This window comes from Leucoraja erinacea, chromosome 19 (assembly GCF_028641065.1).
Source record: "Leucoraja erinacea ecotype New England chromosome 19, Leri_hhj_1, whole genome shotgun sequence".
NCBI classification, from domain to species: domain Eukaryota; kingdom Metazoa; phylum Chordata; class Chondrichthyes; order Rajiformes; family Rajidae; genus Leucoraja; species Leucoraja erinaceus.
In genome coordinates, this window is record NC_073395.1 from 22,061,510 (window position 1) to 22,084,311 (window position 22,802).

Sequence of the window (22,802 nt, forward strand, 5' to 3'; positions counted from 1 at the left end):
AAAAAAGTTCTCCTCATCTCGGTTTTAAAGGATTTCCCCCTTATCCTTAAGTTGTGACCCCTTGTCCTGGACTTCCCCAACATCGGGAACAATCTTCCTGCATCTAGCCTGTCCAACCCCTTAAGAATTTTATAAGTTTCTATAAGAAATCTGTTTCTATAAGAAATCATCTCCTAGGATCTGCAGCCAAACGGCTCATGTCGCGGCGAATCCGCTCCACTCTGCCTTTGGCCAAGCAACTACCAGATCTACAAGTTAGTGCACCGTCAGTTATCCAATCCCAGCTCCAACGCCGCCGCATCATACAAAGAAAATACTATGATAAAACCAGCTCTCCGCTTCAACTGCTCAACAAGGGACAGGTCGTTCGCTTGCGGCCACTCCATGGTTATGACTGCCTCGGAGTCATTCTGGGGTCCACTGCGGAACCACGCTCGTACTTGGTCAGTATGGTCAACGGCATTTATCGGCGAACCCGCCAACACCTCCTTCCAGTTAATGAACCAGCACCTCCACGTCCCTACCTTGACCAGCCTGCCGGTCTCCCCTCACGCTCTGCGAATGCTGCTCCAGCGATTCCTCTGCCGGTGCCAGCACCATCCCTGCCTTCCCCGGTGCCCCAATCTCCACCGGTGTCTTCTCCGCATTCACCTGATATGAGACTTGTTTCCCCAGTGAAGGATGAGGTGTCTGCTGGAGGTTATTATCGTACACGTGCAGGTCGTGTCTGCAAGCCAAACCCGCTAATTGGAAAATTTACTGGCTATACCTGAACTGTGCATGGCCTGTTTAGTTTATGTGCTCTCATATGCAGTAAAATAATAAACGCCGCATCTATGCTTGTGTTTCATATTTACTCCCCTGACCACCATTTTCTTCTTTAAGAGAAAGGATGTAGATTGACCTTTATTAACCCTTATTAATTCATGCCATTTATAACCTTCACTACACAAATATGCATGCCACCTTTTACAGAGTATTACGGTACTCACACAAAGACTCCCTCGCTCGGGGCCAGTTGATAAGCGAGACGCAAGCAGCAACTGACTGTTGAAATGCTCTAGTGTACTCGATGAAATAAAGTTGGACTTTATCATGAATGTGTTTTTATTCATTGGGCCACCAATAAACAACAGTGGGCTTGTGGGAGAGCTGGGAAGGGGAGGGGAAGGAGGGAGAAAGCAAGGACTATCTGAAATTGTAGGTCAATGTTCATATTGCTGAGGTGTAAACTACCCAAGCGACATATGAGGTGCTGTTCCTCCACTTTGTGCTGGGCTTCACTCTGGCAATGGAGGAGGCCCAGGACAGAAGATTCGGAATGGGAGGAGGAATTGAAGTGCTGAGCCACCGAGAGATCAGGTTGGTTATTGCGAACTGAGCAGAGGTGTTGGACGAAGCGATCGCCAAGCCTACACTTGGCCTCGCCGATGTAGAGAAGTTGACACCTGGAACAGTGGATAGATACAGTAGAGGTTGGAGGAAGTGCAGGCGAATCTCTGCCTTGCCTGGAAAGATTGCCTGGATCTTTGGATGGAGTCGAGGGGGGAGATAAAGGGACAAGTGTAGCATTTCCTGTGGTTGCAAGGGAAAGTACCTGGGGAGGGGGTGGTTTGGGTGGGAAGGGACGAATTGACCATTTGATATATTTGTTTGAGTGTGATGAGTCAATCAAAATGGTATATTTATTTGAGTGTGAGGAGTCTTTCATGGCCTGGCTGTGATGTCCTTTCCTGTCTTAATTGTTGGGATAATCTATTGACCAGCTTCCTTTGTATGCCCACAGATTTCCATGTGTAGTTTGGCAATTCTTTCTCTCATCTTGCTTCCCAGTCCACCAGCTTCTCCATCTCATTTGCCCTGATGAGGTGGGTTTATGCTCCATGGGTATTGCCAGATTTGCTGATGATTTCCAATATTTTCTTCTTTTTTTTTGCCAACCTCTGCAATTTTTTTCTTGTGGGAGATTTTGGCAAGAGTACGAAGTTCTTCACTTAATTCATGCTGCTTTTGATCCTGTTTTTGGGTTAAGAAGCATTTGTTTGTGGATGGAGTTGTGACATCCGACTGAAAGTGAATATTTTCAATCTATCACTTTTCTTGTGAACCTTAGACCAATTTTTTTAATTGAACTCTGGATGTTAAGATATGCTCGGAAATATAAAGCTACTTATAACAAATGTCAGGTTTCAAAAATTTGGGAGAGCCATGTTGATTACAAAAGAGAAAACTGTTGGCAGAGAACATTTGAGAAATGTAGTGTTGGCATAATACCAAAGTGTAGACATTTGCACAGAAAATGGGTAGTACATAGAGGATTGGGACTTAAGGACAAACATTGGAACATCTAAGAATGCTGAGTTTTGTACCTTACGACCAGGAAAAATGGTGTTCTCAAAGTAATAGTGAAGGAGATAACAGAGACGTTAGATATGTGAACAATTCATGGTATGGAGCTATTAGAGCTGGTTAATTGTTGGCTGATCTGAGAGTAGTAGAGTCACCAGGATCAAATGGGATGCATCTGATGGTGCTGAGGGAAATATGGAAGGAAATGACAGGTTACTGGCATTTATCTTTATGCTGTTTGGCGAAAGGGGTATGGTGCTAGAGGATTGGACTGTGGTGAATGTTATTCCCGTGGTCGAAAGATGGAGACTGGGTAAGCCCAACATCACCAGACCAGACAATGCCATCTTGTGGGGGAAAGCTTTCAATAGTCACCTGGAGGAAAATGATTTGGTTAAACAAAACCAGACTTGATTTTAAGGTAAACTGTGTTTGATAACCTTTTTCTAGGTAAGGTATAGAGTGGAGGATGAAGCACTGGATGCGATGGCCATGGATTTCCAGAGAGCTTGTGATGAGGGCTGTGTAAAAATAATTGAAGCAAGCTGGATAAAAGGGATATCAATAGAATGGATAGGAAGTTGGCTAATTAACAGTCAACAGAGATGAATGGTTGTTTGTCAGGCTGGAGGATGGCATTTAGCGGCATTCTTAAGATGTTTTGACATGTAGTGATAACCGAGACTTTGGGGGTGTGTCCAAGCCACAATCTAAATTTGCAGATGAGGCAAAACCTGCTAATGCTATTTGCAAAGTGATAAATTGAAGCAAGATATAAATAAACTGGTAGATTGAGCAGATTTGTTGCAGATGGAAGCTTAACATGAGTGTAAACTGATGCATTTTGACAGGTAGAATAAAAGGCAAAAAGGGATAATGTTCTAAAAGAAGTGGGAGAAGAGGGACTAGGTGTATGGTACAAAGTCATCGAGAGTAACAGGGTAGAATGAGAAAATGGTTAACAAGGCTCTATGGCATAGAAGACTACAGCCCAGATCTATACTGATCATCAACTACTCATTCATACTATTTCCAGTTTTGCAGCACTTAGCCCGTAGGTTGCTCTGCCTTATGCTGCTGTGTAAAATATTTCTCCTTATGTAGTTTGTCAGGTCAAAATTGCACCTTTCCAATGTTCATTTTAATGGTGGCTTGATGTTGTTGATTGTTCCAGGAGAATGTGTGAAACGTTACCCACTTATATTTTCTTCTCTTTCTCCACAGGGTTATCTGGTGATCCTGCAGATCTCAGCAGAAGGCATCAAGCTTTTGGGGAAAATTTTATACCACCTAAAAAACCAAAAACTTTTCTTCAGCTAGTATGGGAAGCTCTACAAGACGTCACCTTAATTATTTTAGAAATTGCAGCCATAATATCGCTAGGCCTTTCTTTCTATAATCCTCCTGGAGGGAAGAATGCAGGCAAGTATTTAAACTGTTTTAACAATTTGCAACTAAAATATTAATAACAAATAGTAGTGCAGTGATAGGGCTTCTGCCTCGCAGTGCCAGAGACCTGGGTTGATCCTGACTATGGGTGCTGTCTGTGCGTAGTTTTCACATTCTCCCTGTCACCACGTAAGTTTTCTCTGGGTGCTCCCACATTCCAAAGACATGCAGGTTTGGAGATGAATTGGCTTCTGTAAATTGCCCCTAGCATGTAGGATGTGAAAGTGGGATAACAGGACTAATGTGAATAGGTGATCGATGGTCAGCATGGTGGGTCGAAGGGCCTGTTTCCACGCTGTATCACCAAAATTAAAACAAAACTATATGATGTCTTCGCTGACTCTTTAACCCGATATTTTGTGTTCCAGAAAGAAACTGAATTTCTGGATTAACCATCAGAATACCTCGGTATATTTTGAGTACCATGTTCTAAATGCAAAAAATTGATGCAGATAATGAATTAGCTCAGTAATCTGCTCCCAACAGTTCTGCTGAATGCTCAAGTGTTAACATTAACTGGAGATATTTGTGCAGAGAGAGGGAAGAAAAAACGTTTTGGAAAATTATCCGGTATTATTGCATGTGTTAAATGAGCCCGTACTGATTTTGTGTTTCTCAATTTGCAAATTGACTTTTTGTTGAAAATCACTTTCAAATTAGCATTGTGCTCGAGCCATCCATTATCTGAAAGAATGTTTTAAAGGACGAAAGGATGTCTTTAGGAAATAAGTAGTTCTAAATGTCCAACAGATTTTAAATGTCTTAATATTATTTACGGTCTTATACCATCACTTTATTTTGGGAGCATGTCATAAAATATCCAGGTAAACAGAATTAGGATTAAATTACTAGGAAGTACTGCAAATAATAATCACTAGGCAATAATCTAATAGATGTTATATTGACTTTACTTATTAAACTTAGGCATTTATGAGCACATTTGCAGACCAACGATAACCAAACAACACTTTATATTCATTCTTAGGATGTGTGCAATGATGATGCTAATATTTTATAACCCATCCATAATTACCTGTGAAACTAAGTAATAATAGTCCACTTGAAGGTGAAGATGTTTCCTTATTCGTGGTCTGCAAATCTATTTGTAAATACCTTTTCAAGTTTAATGTCATTTTAACAGTTATTTAATTATTACCTTGTGATTAACCTTTGCATCTTATGTATTTGTTTAAGATAAATATGTGTATGACACATAACCTGAGTGTTCAAGTACAATATTTAAAAGAAATTTGGACAGATACTTTGATTGAAAATAATTGGAATATACAGCATGGAAACAAGCCATTCAGCACACCGAGTCCATGCCGACCGTTAATACCCCTTCATACTAATTCTATGTTATCGCACATTCACACCCACATACTCGGAGCAATTTACAGAGGCCAATTAACCAACAAACTTGCACGTTTTTGGGATGTGGGAGGAAACTGGAGCACCCGGAGGAAGCACGCACCATGCTCATTTTATGTTATCCCACATTCGCATCCACTCCCAACACTTGGAGCAATTTACAGAGGCCAATTAATCTACAAACTCGCACGCCTTTGGAATGTGGGAGGAAACTGGAGCACCTGGAGGAAACCCACAGGTTCACGGGGAGAACATGCAAACTTCACACAGACAGCACTCAGTCAGGATCGAACCCAGGTCTCTGATACTGTGAGGCCGCAGTTCTATCAGCAGTGCCACTGTGCAATCCCTAACTTGGATAGGAAAGGTGTAGACTGATACAGGCCTAAGTCGGGTAAATGGGATTAGAATAAATAGGCATTATGGCTGGCATAGACGCTGGGCAGAAAGGGCCCCTTTGGTGTTGTATGATTCTCTGAATGCCTCAACAATACTTCCTGGCTAAGGAGTGGATTGCGATCTGAAAATAGGCAATGCCGGAGTAACTCAGCAGGTCAGGTAGCATCTCTCTAGAACGCGTGTCGGTGATGTTCTGGGTCGGGACCGTTCTTCAGACTAATTGTAGGGGTGTGAAGAAAGTTAGAAGAAAGGGGCAGGACAAAACCTGGCAAATAATAAATGGATACTTGTAAAGGGAGAGGAGGACGGATGAGAGACATATGGTTAGACAAAAGTCAGCGATGAAAAGATAGAAGATGTTAGACAATAGGATTGAAGAGCTGCAAATTGTGAAGCTAGAGGGAGAATATAGGTGGAAGGGTGTGGGGTACAGGTGGAGAGGGGGGGAGAAGGGAAGTGGGTGGTTTTGTAGTTATTTAAAAATAGAGAATTCAATGTTCATACCGTTGGGTTGTAAGCTACCCAAGCGGAATATGAGGTGCTACTCCTACAGTTTGCTTATGGCCTCACTTTAGCGGAAGGCGCAAAGGGGTGGGGATGGGAAGATGTGACTGGTGGTGGGATCATATCGGTGATGGAAATGGCAGTTCGATGTGGAGGCAGCTGGGGTGAAAAGTGAGAACGGGTGAACACTATCCATGTTCATCAGGAGGCGGGGATGGGGGGAGCAGAGAGCTCCTGAAGAGTCACAACCCAAAGAGTCACCTATCCATGTTCTCCAGAGATGCTACCTGACCTGGTGAGTTACTCCAGCACTGTCTTTTGTAAATCACGTCTGCAGTTCCTTGTTCACATTCTGGAATGAGATCTGAAAGCATATTCCTGGGCTGGAATCAAACGTTGCACTGTACAAGTGGAGGGATGTGATCTTGGATTTGGCTTTGAGAAATGAATGATACTTTGAAAGTTGAAATTTGAACACCTTGCAAGATTTGCACATTAGTCCTCTTGGTGGCCAACAGTTCTACATTGAGTTCTTGGTAGTTGAAAAGCATGACAGGAGATGGTACTCACAAATAATGATGAACACCTCCAATAGTTTGTCATTACTTGCCTTATGTCAAGAGGTGGAGGAGGCTTCCAGGGTGATTGCCCTCCTGATAAACACGATTGACAAATCTAGTCACTATTGGATCTAAAGATATTCATACAGTCCTAAAAATTAACATTGAGGTTCAATCAACCGAGAAGAAAGCCTGAAAGAAGTTGTTCTCGCGAATGGGTGGTGTTTTGGAGCAGACTTTCAACAATCCCCTTGGGAAAATGGGTCATATTGTTTAACTTTGCATGTGTTGCTAAATTTAATCAGGATTCATATTTTTGGTGCCATGGTCTTCAGTGTGATTTCCGAAATATTTCATAATTCAGTGTTTTCTGTGCCGGGTTGAATATCCTCTTGCTGATCTTCCTGTAATCTTGGTTATTTCCTGCTTGGTAATTAATATATCTTGGTTAAAAATGACTGCTTGCAATTTTTTTTATTTGCTCGAGGTAATTGAGCATAAAAATGATATACAGTTCAAATTAAATTATCAAGTGTGCCAAGGAAATTGAGCTGTACTGCCTATTACCAAATTCTGCATTAAAAAAAAAAGTTTTTTGTATTGATTGAGTGATTGAAAGATACAGCATGGACACAGGCCCTTCGGCTCACTGTCTTATCGATTGCCCACTCGCAATAGTTCTGTTATCCCACTCTTGCATTCACTCACACAACGGACAATTTAGAGTCAAATTTATTTAATTCTTTTGTACCGAAACAGAACAATGAAATTCTTACTTGCAGTAGCACAACAGGTTTGTAAACACAATTAACCTACAAACCCGCATATCTTCGGGATGTGGGAGGAAACTGGGGTACTCAGAAGAAAACTATGCAGTCACGGGAAGAACGTGCGAACTCCACAGACACAGCGACCAAGGTTAGGATTGAACCTGTTTCTCTGGAGTTGTGAGACAGCAGCTCTACCAACGGTGTTATCTAATCATTGATTTAACTAATGTCATTAAGATAGTATTTGTTAGAAGCTCCGCTGTGTATTAATATTGTTAAATTGTCGAGCTCAAGTTTGTGATAGAAATGCAGTCGACTATCAATTGATTTTATTCATGCTTGTAGATTCTGCCATGTTTGTATCTTGTGCATGTGTAATCTATGCTTATGTATTGCTTATGTTCTTTCTGCAGCTTGTGGTAAAGTTACACATGATCATGATGATGACCATGAATCGCAAGCTGGTTGGATCGAAGGAGTTGCCATTCTTGTTTCTGTTATTTGTGTGGTGCTGGTTACAGCTTTCAATGACTGGAGTAAGGAAAAACAATTTAGAGGTCTACAAAACAGGATAGAGCAGGAGCAGAAATTCTCAGTGATAAGAGGTGGCCAAGTTATCCAGATACCTGTGGCAGAACTGGTGGTTGGTGACATTGCTCAAATTAAATATGGTAATTAAAGTTCTTACTTTTTACTTTAAAATATGAGGTTAAATTAAGAAATGATATTTACCAGAAACTATGTTGTATTGAGTCTGTCACCCGCTGCTTATATCTGTCACTGCTTATATCTGTCATTATTGTTTGTCATCCTAGTTTAGTTCATTGTTATGTGTACCAATGCACAGTGAAAAGATTTTTGTTGCGTGCTATCCAGTCAGCAGAAAGACTATATATGATTACAATCAAGCCGTCCACAGTGTACAGATACACGATAATAAGAATAACGTTTAGTGCAAGATAAAGTCCAGTACAGTACAATTAAAAGATAGACCCAGGGTCTCCAATGAGTTCGCTCAGGACTTCTCTGCCTTATATGTATGGCTGTAATAAAATAAAGGGAGCTGAATAGGTTGCAATTTGAAGATTCTCGTGCATTCATTAGTGTTAAAAATAAATCCCAATAACAGTCAAGGGACAATGGGACTTAAAATAATTCCTACCGGCAAAAAACTCAAGTACCAGGCAAGATCTATTGCCCTGGACCCCTGCCTGGTGATCTTAAAGGAAGTGGATGCATTGGTTGTAATTTATTAAAGTTCCCTGGAGTCTGGAAAGGTATCAGAAGATTATAGCTGCAAATGTAACACCATGAGAGGAGGAAGGCAGGAAGCAAGGAACTGATGAATCCACTATTCTGGAGGTAAAAATCGAGATGTTTAGAAAATTATAACACCCAAAATCAGCATGGTTTTATGACATGGTTTTATGACAAATTAGCTAGAGTTTAAGGATGTAACAAACGGAGTGGAAAAGAGGTGCAAGCTGATGTAGTGTTTGAAATTTCCAGAAAACATTAGATCAGGTGCTACTAACAGTTGCAGCACAGGATAAGGGTGTGCCAGGTTGGAGTGGATATATGTATTCTGATAGGTGAGCCCTCGGTTCAAATTGGTCTAATGTCTGATTCATTCATTCGTAGGTCTGGGAATAAAATTAGGTGAAATAAACTTCCATTCAATGCACAAGACTACTATGCAATTATTGTAACCTTCGTGCAACGTTTGATTTGTAGAGCACATTTAATGATTATAATGAAAAGGATGCTATGTATCTATGTTGGTTAACATTGGCCAGCTGCCTCATTGGAACTACAGTGAAAACCTTGACTTGGAAAAGTTAATATTTCCAGATGAAATTCTAATCCTCATAGGCTACTAAACATATGATATGACTGCCTTGTTTGCTTCAACTCCGACCACCCTAATTTGTCAATCTCATGCTCACAAAATGCAATCCAAGTCTTCAAAATTTCTCTGCTGCTGTTGCACGTGCAGATGACCATGTTAGCATATGGTTGCAGACTGTAGGAAAACAAATGGATTGCTTGTGCTAACATTTTAAATTCTCATTTTTATTTTGTCTGCAAAGTAACATCAAATTTGATATGTATTGGAGAATTGGGGAACATTGTAATGGGCTGAACATGAATTGTAATAGATGGTTAAATGATGAACTAAAACTAGAAGTTTGTGGCTTTCTGCATTTCAGGTGACCTCTTACCTGCTGATGGTATACTTATTCATGGAAATGATCTAAAGATAGATGAAAGCTCGCTTACTGGAGAGTCTGACCATGTGAAGAAACGCCTAGACAGAGACCCGATGCTGTTGTCTGGTAAGAAGATATACCATCCGGCTTTTGGTAGGCTGGGAAATCATCTCTTATCATGGTAGACCACAGTTAGAACTAACTAATCATTTGTCTAATCTAACATATTAATTGAGAACTGAGTTACAAAATAGCTTTTTGAAGAGAGACACAAAATGTTGGGGTAACTCAGCGGGTTAGGCAGCATCTCTAGAGAAAATGGAGAGGTGACGTTTCGGGTCGGGACCCTTTTGACTGGTTGAGAAACGCTGCTCTAGGAACTAGTATTTCAAAGGGAACAATGGCGCCCACAGAGGTTGGGCCAAGAGATTATGAGCCAATTGTTGATTTAGTGACAATGTCATTATATGGCACCTGCATGTACTGTATAATACAAAGCAGAAACTAAACTGCTGGAGAACTCAGCGAGTTGGGCAGCATCTATAGAGGTGGAAGGAGGGTTGTTTGATTTTGGTTAAGACCCTGCATCAGGACAAACCACATCACCCATTCATTCTCTCCAGAGATGCTGCCTGTCCTGCTGAGTTATTCCAGCTTTTTGTGTCAATATGTTGTTGAATTTCTCCATCAGTTTGTTTCCTTGCTCCAGATTTGCAACATCGGCAGTCTTTTGTCTGGTTAATACAGCTTTTACTGTATTCTTTTGGAAAGGGGACCATTAACTTAGGAAGAGGTGTTTACTGTTATTGAGATAGCATAGCTATGACAGAAATATCCTTATGTACTGGATAAGTATTAAACTGTGCTGGTTCACTAGGATTCTCTGCTCCAAGAAAAATAAGGTGGTTTGAGAGTGCCATGACAACCTAAAGAAACCATTAAAGGATGAAGTGACACTCTCCTGATTTAGTTGAAAAGTAAATGCTTGGGTATTTAATAAACTATCTACAAGAAATAAATGGAGACAACATTGCTCAATTGGAAAAGGCCAAAGTGGAGTAACCAGAAACTATTGGATGGAAATGCTGACGAATAAAACGGTCCAGCAAAATGTAAATTTTAGGATGTATTAGACCAAGTGGGACCTTTGGACCGCGTTCCCCAAAGCAATATTTCACCACTCACCCTGTTCCCCCAACGTAACCCGTTACCCCAACGCAATATTCCACCACTCACTCATAGCCCCCAACTGCGCAGGTGCGGCTGATTTTCCCTCATCCCCCAGCACTCCATCCCCCTCCTCTTCACCATCCCTCTTTTTAAACTAAAAAAAACCAATTCCACTTCACCTGCCCCTGCCAGTTACAATGTTACAAATGACAGGACTCGCTGTCCTGTAATTTGTAACATTGTAACGGGCAAGGGCAGCAAGTGGAATTGGAGTTTTTACAGTGAAAAGGTTTTTTTTAAGTTCAAAATGTGAATAACGTAAAATAAAACATCAATTTGAACAAAACGTTGATACACCACACCACAGGACAATGGTGAGTAAGGTGGTCCAAAAATTTTAGCGCTATTGTGTACCGTTTTGGTGTAATTTCAGGATCACACTCATCACACAGACAGACAAACAGACAGAATCACAGACATAATAACAAGATGAGAGTTTTAGTAAGACAGAAGACCCTCAACAGACAGACCTTGCCCTTGGTGACTGAGTGTTTCAGTTAAGCATAAAATGCAGCAAAGACATTTGGAAAGCAGAGGAGAAAATTTATAGAAAAACAAGCACATTTAGAGTTGAGTGGGAGAAAATTTGAAGGGAAATTGCAGGATATAGTTATTATTGTGATGATCTCATTTATTTGGATTTGTGTCTGCATGCCTTCACTAAATGTGATCGGTTATTTTTTAAAGCTGCAGCATTTAATTTTCTAATGCTTCCCAGCTGTGACTGCTCATAAAAGGGTGCCATTATATCAAAGATAGTTTAACTGCATTCCTCTTAATGTAGATATTTCCTTTCAGAGGCTCTGTAGTTCTCTATTTTGGAAAAATCTTTCTTCCATCGTCCTCTGGATTTCATCCCACCTGTTAGCTGAGGCAACACTTGTTCATGGAGTAAAATAATGTTGATTTATTCTGCTCCTTCAATCCCTGCTGCTTGCCCTCCACGAGTATCCGACACTGCTGCACATTGTGGGCAAAAAATTATCGCTCTTGTAACAGATGTTCCAAGAATTTGTCATGCCAGGTGGCAGCATAGTTGGATCACTGACCTCAGCAGGAATAAGAATGAATTGAAGATTAAGGACTGCTTTGAGAAGAGAAGTTGAAAAAAAACCCCTACTTCCATTTGTTTCCATCTGTTGCTGGCCCTGATTTTTTTCTGGGCGTTTCCCACCTCAGTCTTCACCCCCCACCCCCACACACACTGTCTGTCTGAAGAAGGGTTCCGACTCGAAAAGTCACCTGCTCTTTTTCTCCAAAGATGTTGCTTGACCCGCTGAGTTGATCTAGCACTTTATGTCTAGTTCAGTTTTGTATTAGTACTTGATAAGAGCAGTCTTCAGAAATAAAGCAAATGCATGGAAGCAAGGAATGAAATTGGGAACTTTATTGGGAACTCGAGGGTTGACATGGACATCCCAGGCTCCAATAATCTACGCTACACACTGGAGCCAGTTTAACGATGAAATGGAGATACTAAATTTTCAAAATTCCTTGAAAGCAAGAAATTGCAAGGTGGTGAACATTCTACCCTGTTCAAAAAAAAAAAGAAGGCTAAGACGGGTAATTACAGACCAATTAGCCTAATCAAAATTGTTTTAAAAATAGTAGGACACCGATTAATGGCCTAATTGTGTGGGCAATTATAGGCAGTTAAAAAGTGTTTTGATAATGGAATAAGTAAGTCAATTTCCGGACGATTTGATGACAAAGTGGATTGATGGAGCGGGAGCATGAAAAAGAGTTCATCAGTTTTAATTGCTGAATGGTTAAAAATTATTGAATTTTGGAACCGGATGGTGGACTGAGTGGTTTTTGGATTTGCGATCTCTGACTTCTGTAAATTTTGAGAAGTGTATGCTGCATACACTTCTCAAAATGTACAGAACAATAAAAGAAAGTGAGCTAACAAAGGTATGTTCTAGAGCAAATTTGAGGATAACAATGTCAACTATGATAGTGTTTCTTTACTTTGCACCATCCTCTAGTGTGCCCTTTACCACAGTCTAAATAACTACTACCTGTTCGAACACAAACATTATTTGATCTTTTCTATAGCTTTTTCGTTTTGAAATCTTAAATTAAATGTCCTATGTTCAAGTTTGGGGTAAAATAATTAATCTGTAAGAATGTACTTAATCTTGTAGTTTGATCCCTTTACACTTGCTGTTCTGCTTTTCAATAATGAATATGCATTGTAAGTGCAATTAGAAGTTTATACAAAACTTAACGACCCAAAATGTCGTCATCTCCAGAGATGCTGCCTGACCCGCTCAGTTACTCCAGCACTTTGTTTTGGTAAACCAGCATCTACAGTCTCGCGGCTCCACTTAACATCCTGTACCTCAACATGCCTTTTCTCATCAAACGATATTTGTGATGTTTACTATTATTCCTTTCAAAATGTAGTCCAATAGTTGTATTCAATTTGTGCATGGTTCATGTTTCTCATGAGCATTTGCCTCTATCAGCATGACATTAGTTTCATAGTTATCTATATGTTGGCTTAACTAGACAGAATTATCCTGTCAGCAGTAGCTGAATCCTGCAGTCCTGCACAGTTCGGAACTAGGGGAATTGATTTCTGCATTCAGCTCATTGTATTAAGCAGGGACCTCTGAGTTTGTTGCAACTATTTAATATGTGGTAATAGATTTGCATGAATCTATCTTTGTACTAATGGGTGGTTCTAACTAGGGTCTATTTTCAGGTACCCATGTAATGGAAGGATCCGGGCGAATGGTGGTCACAGCAGTTGGTGTGAACTCTCAAACTGGAATCATTGTCACCTTGCTAGGGAGTGGAGACGAGGAAGAGAAGAAAAGTAAGTGCACTGATTGCTCTGCAACTGTTAATTGGGCATCAGGTTAACAGGGTACTCTAATGTACATATTTTGGATGTGATGTTTAACTTTTAAAAGATGTTTTTTAGTTGCAACATGTTGCTGAGGCATTTTATCAGTGCTGAGGGACAAAACAAATATTTAACTCCAAATGCTAAGCCTGTCAACTCTGATTCAAAAGCACTAATTCTGTACTTTGGCTGTTCTCCACATTAGTCAGGCAATCACAGTACAGATAAGTGCTGGAGGCCTGACGGTAAGGTGAATAAATTCGGGGGCAAGGATATGTACGTATGACAGGGATGTTAGTGCTGTTGCAGAAACCTGGTTAAGGAAGGGACAGAATTAGCAGCTTAATGTTCCAGGGTATAGGTTCTGCAGGTGAGATTTAAAAGAGGTGCAGGTAAAAGAGGGAGGGGGAGTTGCTGTACTAATTTAGGAGAACATCATGACTGTCATTTGATATAACATTACTGAAGAATTGTCCAGTGGGGCTGTAGGGATGGAGCTGAGAAATAAAAAGGATGATCAGGTTTTTGGGCGTGTACTACAAGCACCCAAATAGCCAATGAGAATTAGAACACACATACCGGGACATTGCAGACAGCAACAAGACTATTAGGATGTCATAAATGGGAATTTTAACATTAAACTGCCAGTCCTTTCCGTCTTTCAGCCAAGTGGTAACTATCACTTTATAGCAGAACTATTTGTATATTTTTGTTGGTTAGTTCTGTTCCATTCTGTTTTGTAGTTTTTTTTTGTTGCACAATCCGCAAGCATTCCCACTTTTCATTTCACTGCACATCTCGTATGTGTATGTGACGAATAAACTTGACTTGACTTGAGTGGTGTACTTTAGGCATGGTGATGCATTTGTTTACAGATCAAGCTCCTGAAAGTCTACATTAGCAGCACTTCTACATGAAATGCATATTCCTCTTAGAAACGCACACACTCGGTGATTTGAGCCCAGGTGTAATTATGGAGATACACCCGGACTAAATTCTTCACAATTTTCTCCAACCAAAATAGCTGAATACGTTCACAGTGGATTCTGATTGGCATTTGAATTATAGAGGAGTCACTGGATATGGGGTGAGATTGGGAATGTGTTGAAGCCAAGAATGGATCAGTCATATCTCATTGAATGGCAGAGTGAGCTTCAGTAGCTGATGCCCAGCGGCAGTTGATTATATTTTCATATGTCTATTCTTCCAATAATCAAAGGCGGCACAGTGGCACAGCTGGTGGAGCTGCTGCCTCGCAGTGCCAGAGGCCCTGATCTTGTGGTGGCTGTGTGGCGTTTGTTCATTCTCCCTGTGACTGAGTGGGTTTCCTCTGGGTGTTCTGGTTTCCTCCCACATCCCAAAGACATGCGGGTTTGTAGATTAATTGGCTTCTGTAATTTCGTCTTGGTGTACAGGAGTGATAGTGTGATCGATGGTTGGCAACGACCTGGTGGGGCGAAGGGCCTGTTTCTACGTTGTATATCTAAACTGAAACACTAAAGAGAGATTGCCTCATAATGGGGTTAGCCATGCATGAATTGACTACATGATACTGGGCCTAATTCAATACTTCAGGGGTTCCCAACCTTTTTTTGTCCTGTTTACCCCTGGCAACTTTAATAGCACATAACAATGTTATTTCATTTATTTGTGAACAACTAATGATGAACAGATACCAGAACCAAACATAATCAATCAGTCAATGAGAAAAAAAATGTACAAACCCAGAATCAACAAATGGAAACCTTGCAATACTTTATTTGTCTTTAAAATTGCTGAGGTTGTGGGAGATATTTCTAATTGCTTTATTTCCCCTTTTACTGCAAGGCTACTGAAACAGCATTATAGAGGTTACTAAAGACCATTTAGCTGAATTTGGAAAAATCTGACTTCCTGCTTCTGTCAGCCTTTTTCCTTCCCCACCTTCCAAACATTAGTTCAGACTTTGGCTGCATTTGTCCTTGCAAGCAATATGCGAATGGTAGGGAAGTAGTAATTGACTATTAATAAGTAGAGCTTTCAAATTTTATGTGCAAACACAATTATTTATTCAGGCCTATATCAACATCTCAATTTTTTTAAATAATTGGAGCTAGGAAATGGGTAATTGGCCTCAATTTGAATACGTTGTTTTGCAAGGATGAATACATATATGATATTCCATTAACTTTCAGGATAAATAGTAAATATTTAGTATTTCATTTCCTATTTAACACAATTAAATAACTTATTGAATAAGTCAATGTATAAATGGAGTTAATACCTTTCGGTTGTTTTCACTTAGATAAAAAGCAAGACCGAACGGTGGAAAATCGAAACAAAGGTAAACATTAAATTATCATTTTAATATTTGTTTAAGTGCACCAGGATACAATGAGAGCCAGACTTGGCATGTTAATGTGGAACATTATTTATGATAGTTTTTTCAGGAACATGTTCATGTGGCAAAATGGATCAAAGTTTGTACCATGACATTTAAAAGAAATACTGTCCACCAGTTCACATGATATTGTTTTATTTAGAATGTTCCTCTCCTGACGTCTAATTTAGGCAAATACAAAGTGTGCTTCCCACATATTCCCAGATGGGAATTTCAGAGTACCAAGTTGGAACAACTTGTGTTTCATTGGAGTTATTATTCCTGTTATGTTTAGCCATAGGTCCTCTTGTCAATGCTGCGACCTTACTTCCTCCTCTTCCCTTGAACCTCTCCCTCCCACCATCCTATGTAAGATCTCCTCCTTTGTTCTTCAGCCCTAAGATATTTACTCACCTGCCCTGTCCAGCAGCACCTGCCTCGCCTGAGAATGCAGAGCTAGAGTGATAGCTGGTCATCCCGAGGCCCACATAGGATGGAGATACATTTGTTAACACGTAGAATTCTGATGTATTTGTGATCCAGATGGCTCAGCGCGCCTAAATCCAAAGAAGGGCAACATTTTGAGTTCTGTTATTCATTTACAGGTCTTTCATTGATCTTTGCATCGATTTAACAGAAGTTTTTGTTGGGATTTAGTCTCGTGTTACAGTTATGTACCATCCAACTGTAGAATCTTAATGTGCCAAAACAAAGCCATTAACTTTGTGCCCAAGTTTTACATCTTTCTGGATAATACTGTAAATGCCCTCATCTTCAAGTTCTTGATCTTTAAAAAAAGTTATGAAATCTGCCATCACCTGTGTATCAGGTGAAGCATTCTGAATTCTTGCGATTTAAGATTTCTCATTTTGACCTAGCTCTTATTCCATTTATTTTTGACCTGGCATTTTGCCATTGATTTCAAGGAAATTTTTCTAGTCTCTCCACTGTGCCAAGACTTGCACTACATCATGTTTTAACATTTTGTGTTCCAAGGAGAGCTGCCCATTACCAAGCTCCCCTCTTAATTTGTGCTGCTCCAATCTGTCTTAGACTCAGCAATAGCAGAGTTCAAGATAGTGTGCTTTTGAAAATTAATGAAACTAGTCATGAAAATGAGAGAGAAAATGCACATTGCCTGTGTGCATGGATGTATTTAGCTGTTATTTCACCACATGGTCTCACTAGCCAAGGGCATTATTGGAATGCCATCATCAGATGGAGTGCCATGGTTCATTAATACCTTTCAAGACTAGTAAAGGCTGTTATTGGTTAACAGACCATGTTTGTCAGGAGATAGACACAAAAAGCTGGAATAACTCAGCAGGACAGGCATCATCTCTGGAGGGAAACAATGGGTGATGTTTCGGGCCGGGACTGAAGAGGGGTCACGACCCGAGACGTCACTCATTCCTTCTCTCCAGAGATGGTGCCTGTCCTGCTGAGTTACTCCAACTTTTTGTGTCTTGCTTCAGTTTAAACCAGCATCTGCAGTTGCTTCCTACACATGTTGGTCAAGAGGTTCAATGATTTATTTCAGGAATGGAATCTTCATGTTTTTTTTTCAGCTAAAGCTCAGGATGGGGCAGCTATGGAAATGCAGCCTTTGAAAAGTGATGAAACGTGTGATAATGGAAGTGAAAAAAGTAAAAAAAATCTACCCAAAAAAGAGAAGTCTGTACTTCAAGGAAAGCTAACAAAACTGGCAGTTCAAATAGGGAAAGCTGGTATGACAATTGTCTTCTATTTTAAAATCGCAAGTTTTATTCTAATTTTGTACAGAATTATTTGGGTTGTGATTCAAGTTGTCTGAAATGTCTTAACCTGAAATGTCTTAACCTGAAATACATGGGAACATTTTTACTTTTTTGGGGCGGGTTAACACATGTTGAACTGATTGCAGAATTTAGTTTAAAATTCAGTCGATTATTCATGAATACACATGATTTTTAGTGAATGGAATTAGTACAGCAGTGACTCTTTAGTTTGGCGTTACAGCATGGAAACAGGCCCTTTGGCCCATTGAGTCGATACCAACCACTGATCACCCATTCACACTAGTTCTATGTCATTTCACATTCTCATCCATTCCCTACACACTAGGGCAATTTAGAGGACAATTCACCTACAAACCTGCATTTCTCTGGGATGTACGAAAAAACTGGAGCACCCGGAGGAAACCCACGCGGTCACAGGGATAACATCCAAATTTCACACGGACATCACTCGAGGTCATGGTGAAACCAGAATTTTTGGCACTGAGGCAGTAGCTCTACCAGCTGTGCCATTGTGCCGTGACAAATGGTGACTCTTTCAATTCCAGCAGCCACATGTCATAATACCGGAGTTAATCTATTTGCATTCTTACCTCAATTACTGGTGAAGTCTGTTTCCTCGGCAGGGCTGGGGCTCGGCATTAGAACTAATTAGAAGATAGCTATTTAAAGGACAACAGCATTGCTCTCAGTTCGCATGCAACTCCTTGCTATTAAACGTATCCCTAATAAAAAGTGCATAATAACAGCAGCCCAAGGAAGAGCCCTGACCCAATATGTCACCTATTCATTTTCTCCAGAGTTGCTGCCTGACCCGTTGAATCATTCCAGTCTTTTGTGTCCATCTTTGGTAGAAACCAGTATCTGCATTCCCTTTTTATTATGTGATAAAAAGTGGGTTGTTGCATTCAATTTAATGTTAATTTTCATGCACACGTATCCCAATCCTCGAAGATCCCTGGAGAACTCTCCTTTCAGCACTATAAAGTATTTTTCCATGCAGCAGCATGATCCTATCTTTAATATCCACACCCCAGCCCCTTCCCATGGCATCATTCTGTACAATGGTAGGCAATGCCAAAACCTTCCCTTTGATCTTGCCGCCCCTCTCTGCTCTTCACAATATCCAGCTCCACTGCGTCAAGTTGGAATTAATTTACTTGTATTTCTGAGCATAATGTATTCACTGCTCGATGCAATTTTCCCCAAACACTGGTAAAATTTCAGATTTTCCATCGCTGCTATATTTTGCCTGTATAGAAATGTTGACTGTTATTTTTGCACATAGTGGTTATAAAGTTTAACATGCATGAACACAGCAGCGCCGCACATTACAGCGTGTTTATAATTTGTGTTGTAACCCACTTCTATTTTTCTTTCTTAGGATTGGTGATGTCTGCTATGACCGTTATAATTCTTGTTCTGTTTTTTGTGATTGATACGTTTTGGATTCAGCACGTCCCTTGGTTGACTGAGTGCACACCAATTTACATCCAGTATTTAGTAAAATTTTTCATAATTGGTGTTACTGTCCTGGTTGTGGCAGTACCAGAAGGTCTCCCCCTTGCAGTTACTATCTCTCTGGCATATTCAGTAAAGGTAAGCTGTATATCTATACCTTAGGTTGCTTGATTTAAATGTGCACATATGGTTTTCTCTCTCCCCCCCCCCACCCTCCTATATTTATTGTTGTGACTATACCTATCTGATCCATTGTCAACCATGTTGTCTACTGCAAGCTTCAAGTGTGATTAATCCAGGAATTATTTGATTGAGCAACAATCGTTGGTTTCTGTTCTAGCCTAACCTGTCCAGGCATGGAAGGAAAATCTTTCTTTAAAGCAAATTTTCATTTATAGTGTCATTTCTTAGCTGTGAAGGCCAAGCCAATGGGCATTTTCAAAGCTGAGATTGATAGGTTCTTGATTAGTAAGGACATCAAAGGTTACAGGGAAATGGAAATGGGATTGAGAGGGAAAGAAAGATCAGCCATAATTGAATGGTGGAGCAGACTCAATGTGGAAAAATGACATAATTCTGCTGCCATGTCTTATGATCTTATGAAATCTCAATTGGTCAGTGTATTTCCACAAACCTTAATGTTTTAGTACAAGTCATCATGGAATCTGAGTGCCTTTTTTTCTTGGTCAAATCTAATCGCATCTTGTGTGTTGGGCTATATGCATTTTGGAATTGTCTGCATTTTGAATCCTTGAGACGTAGCTTTGCACCCCATTTAACGATGCAATCCACACCAGTGAAGATAGGAAAATGCAGAGCTGAGTGAGCTGCAGAAGGTTCTTTAAGTATATTCAGGACTGAAATTGAGATTTTCTTTTAGATGACTGGAAAAGAATGGAATGGGCCGCAGGGAAAGTGGAGTTGAGGTAAATCATTAGCCAGACTCGGGATCCTGTTTTTATGTGGTATTAATCCAAATTTGTTTAAGGTGTAAATTACACCTGAGCAGACTTGTTCCTTGAAGATAACCATGAATTTAAGTATCAATTTGTACATTTTCTTGCATATGGATCATAATAAATATAAATCTCTCAATACAGAAAATGATGAAAGATAATAACTTGGTCAGACATCTGGATGCCTGTGAAACCATGGGGAATGCAACAGCTATATGTTCAGACAAAACTGGTACCCTTACAATGAACAGAATGACCGTGGTTCAAGCACATATTGCGGGCGAATACCACAAGACAATTCCAAATCCAGAGACTCTTCCTGAAAATGTTTTGGACAAGCTTATTGTAGGAATAGCTGTGAACTCTGCTTATACTACCAAGATACTGGTATGTTGATACTGGCATATCTTACAACTATCACTTTAAGTGTAAAATATTAACCACTTAAATTAATGCCATGAATGTGCTTTCCCAAAGATCTAGTGCTTTATTGAATAGTACAATCTTGTTTTCAAATCTTTGTATTTAAATTTCACGAAATTTCAGCCTAGTGGAACTTGAATTAATATTCTTTAAATTAGTTATCCAGTTGGGGGATTAATGTTCCAGCCCAAGAGCAAATATTCAATGATTTGCAGGAAATGTAAATTGCATTCTGTAACTGTTTAATACATGCGCTTAAATTTTTATTCTGGTGCATCATGTAACATTTGTGCACATGTTAATTAACTTAACTTGGATCAAACCCTTTCAAATTGAATACATCAAATGTATTATTGATCTAACTTCACAGCCATCCGAGAAAGAAGGTGGCTTGCCACGTCACATTGGCAATAAGACGGAATGTGCCTTGTTACAATTTGTATTGCAATTGAAGAAAGACTACCAGATAATTCGAAATGAAGTTCCAGAAGAGAAAATGTTCAAAGTCTATACCTTCAATTCTGCACGGAAATCCATGAGTACAGTGCTGAAGAATCCTGATGGTGGTTTTCAAATGTTCAGCAAGGGTGCCTCTGAAATTGTACTTAAAAAGTAGGTAAAAGAAGGTACTATAAGTGTGTGTCTATAATTGATGTTAGAAAATAGAACAGTGCGGTACAAGGGCAGGCCCTGAACAAGAACGTGCCAGACATGATGCCAGGACCATCTCTTATATATCTGCACATAATCCATATCCCTCCATTCCCTGCCTATCCAAAAGCCTCTTAAATGCCACTATCGGTTCTGCCTCACCAAGCACTCCCAGCAGTGTGTTCCAGGCACTCGACAAATGTGTTTTAAAAATAATTTGCCCTGCACATCTCCTTTAAATTTTGTCCCTCTCACCTTAAAGATATGCCCTTTAGTATTTCATTTTTCCATATTATTGAATTTCTGGAGGAAACTTGAATAAAACGGTGATCAAGGAATAATTTAAACTGCCATTTACAATGTAAAATTGAGAGCTAATCCAAGATATGCAAACTATATATAAGACACTGCCTCTATAAAATATATAAGACACTGCCTCTAAACCACTGTGGGCCACTCTCATTCCATTTCCTTCATACATAATTCAATAAAGCACCAATAACCTACTTTGGCTATTTGGAAGACCTGATAGTTTGGCATCTGGTTCACCAGATAATTGTCATTCCATTCTCACAAGACCCTCAGCTTCCCAATTCCTTATGATCGCTGGGATCACTAGTGCATTTGTTAATCCGCCGTCCAACATCTATACAAAAAAAATGGTTGGAGTATTAATAGAAATATCATAAAATAGTCTAGACAATTTCTTGATTCAGAATTAAGGTCCCAAGTAAGCAAATTAGTCAAGGTTTGCTGCAATCATTTATATTTCTGCAATTGATATGTTTTTGTGAAGAACATGATTCATTCAGCCTTGTGCAGCAAGTTAACTACGTTAACTGATGATTGTTTGCTGTACCGTCCAATTAAGTCAACTGATGATGAAGATGCTCTCCAAAAGGATCTCGATACTATGGTCGAGTGGTCACAACAATGGGGCATGCAGTTCAACCCTTCCAAATGTGAAACCATGCGTGTCACCAGAATGAGGAATCCAGGCGTCACATCCTACAACATACTCGGTGTCACCCTTGAAGAATCCAAACAAACCAAGTATCTTGGCATCAAATTTCAAAATGATCTACGTTGGAATTGTCAGACTCATCATGCAACAGTGAAAGCAACAGGTGTCCTAAACTTCCTGAGGCACAACTTTCATCATTGTTCAGCTTCTGTCAAGGAGAAGCTGTATTTCACCCTCGTTCGACCTCATTTGGACTACGCAGTTGCAGCTTGGGACCCATACACAGATAAAAACATTTCATCCATCGAACGTGTCCAAAGACAGGCCGCTCGATTTGTTACTAACACCTATGAGAGAGAAGCGAGTGTCACCAAACTTCTGAATTCTCTGAGGTGGAACCCTTTCCAAGACAGACGTGAAGCTCACCGTTTGACCTGTTTTTACAAAATGTTAAATGGTCAGCTAGATATAGATCACAAGACCTACACCAACCCCAAACCAATTAGGAGCAGACGAG

At 40.0% G+C, this 22,802-nt stretch overlaps 1 protein-coding gene and 1 long non-coding RNA gene across 6 annotated transcripts in view; one reads left to right on the forward strand and one right to left on the reverse strand.

The window, feature by feature from the left end:
- The window catches only part of LOC129706360 (plasma membrane calcium-transporting ATPase 1-like), a 98,561-nt gene that overhangs the window by 59,060 nt on the left and 16,699 nt on the right, over positions 1-22,802 (forward strand). For all 5 annotated transcript variants that reach the window (XM_055650618.1, XM_055650614.1, XM_055650615.1 and 2 more), the window contains exons 3-11: positions 3,574-3,771; positions 7,816-8,073; positions 9,613-9,738; positions 13,553-13,666; positions 15,981-16,019; positions 17,624-17,782; positions 19,215-19,429; positions 20,392-20,634; positions 21,041-21,282. In XM_055650618.1, the coding sequence (XP_055506593.1) occupies positions 3,574-3,771; positions 7,816-8,073; positions 9,613-9,738; positions 13,553-13,666; positions 15,981-16,019; positions 17,624-17,782; positions 19,215-19,429; positions 20,392-20,634; positions 21,041-21,282 (1,594 nt within the window). The remainder of the gene's footprint in view (positions 1-3,573; positions 3,772-7,815; positions 8,074-9,612; positions 9,739-13,552; positions 13,667-15,980; positions 16,020-17,623; positions 17,783-19,214; positions 19,430-20,391; positions 20,635-21,040; positions 21,283-22,802) is intronic.
- The window catches only part of LOC129706362 (uncharacterized), a 38,211-nt gene continuing 31,438 nt past the window's right edge, over positions 16,030-22,802 (reverse strand). The window contains exons 2-3 of the long non-coding RNA XR_008725042.1: positions 21,829-21,967; positions 16,030-16,612 (exon numbers count right to left, since the gene is read on the reverse strand). This is a non-coding gene — a long non-coding RNA (uncharacterized LOC129706362). The remainder of the gene's footprint in view (positions 16,613-21,828; positions 21,968-22,802) is intronic.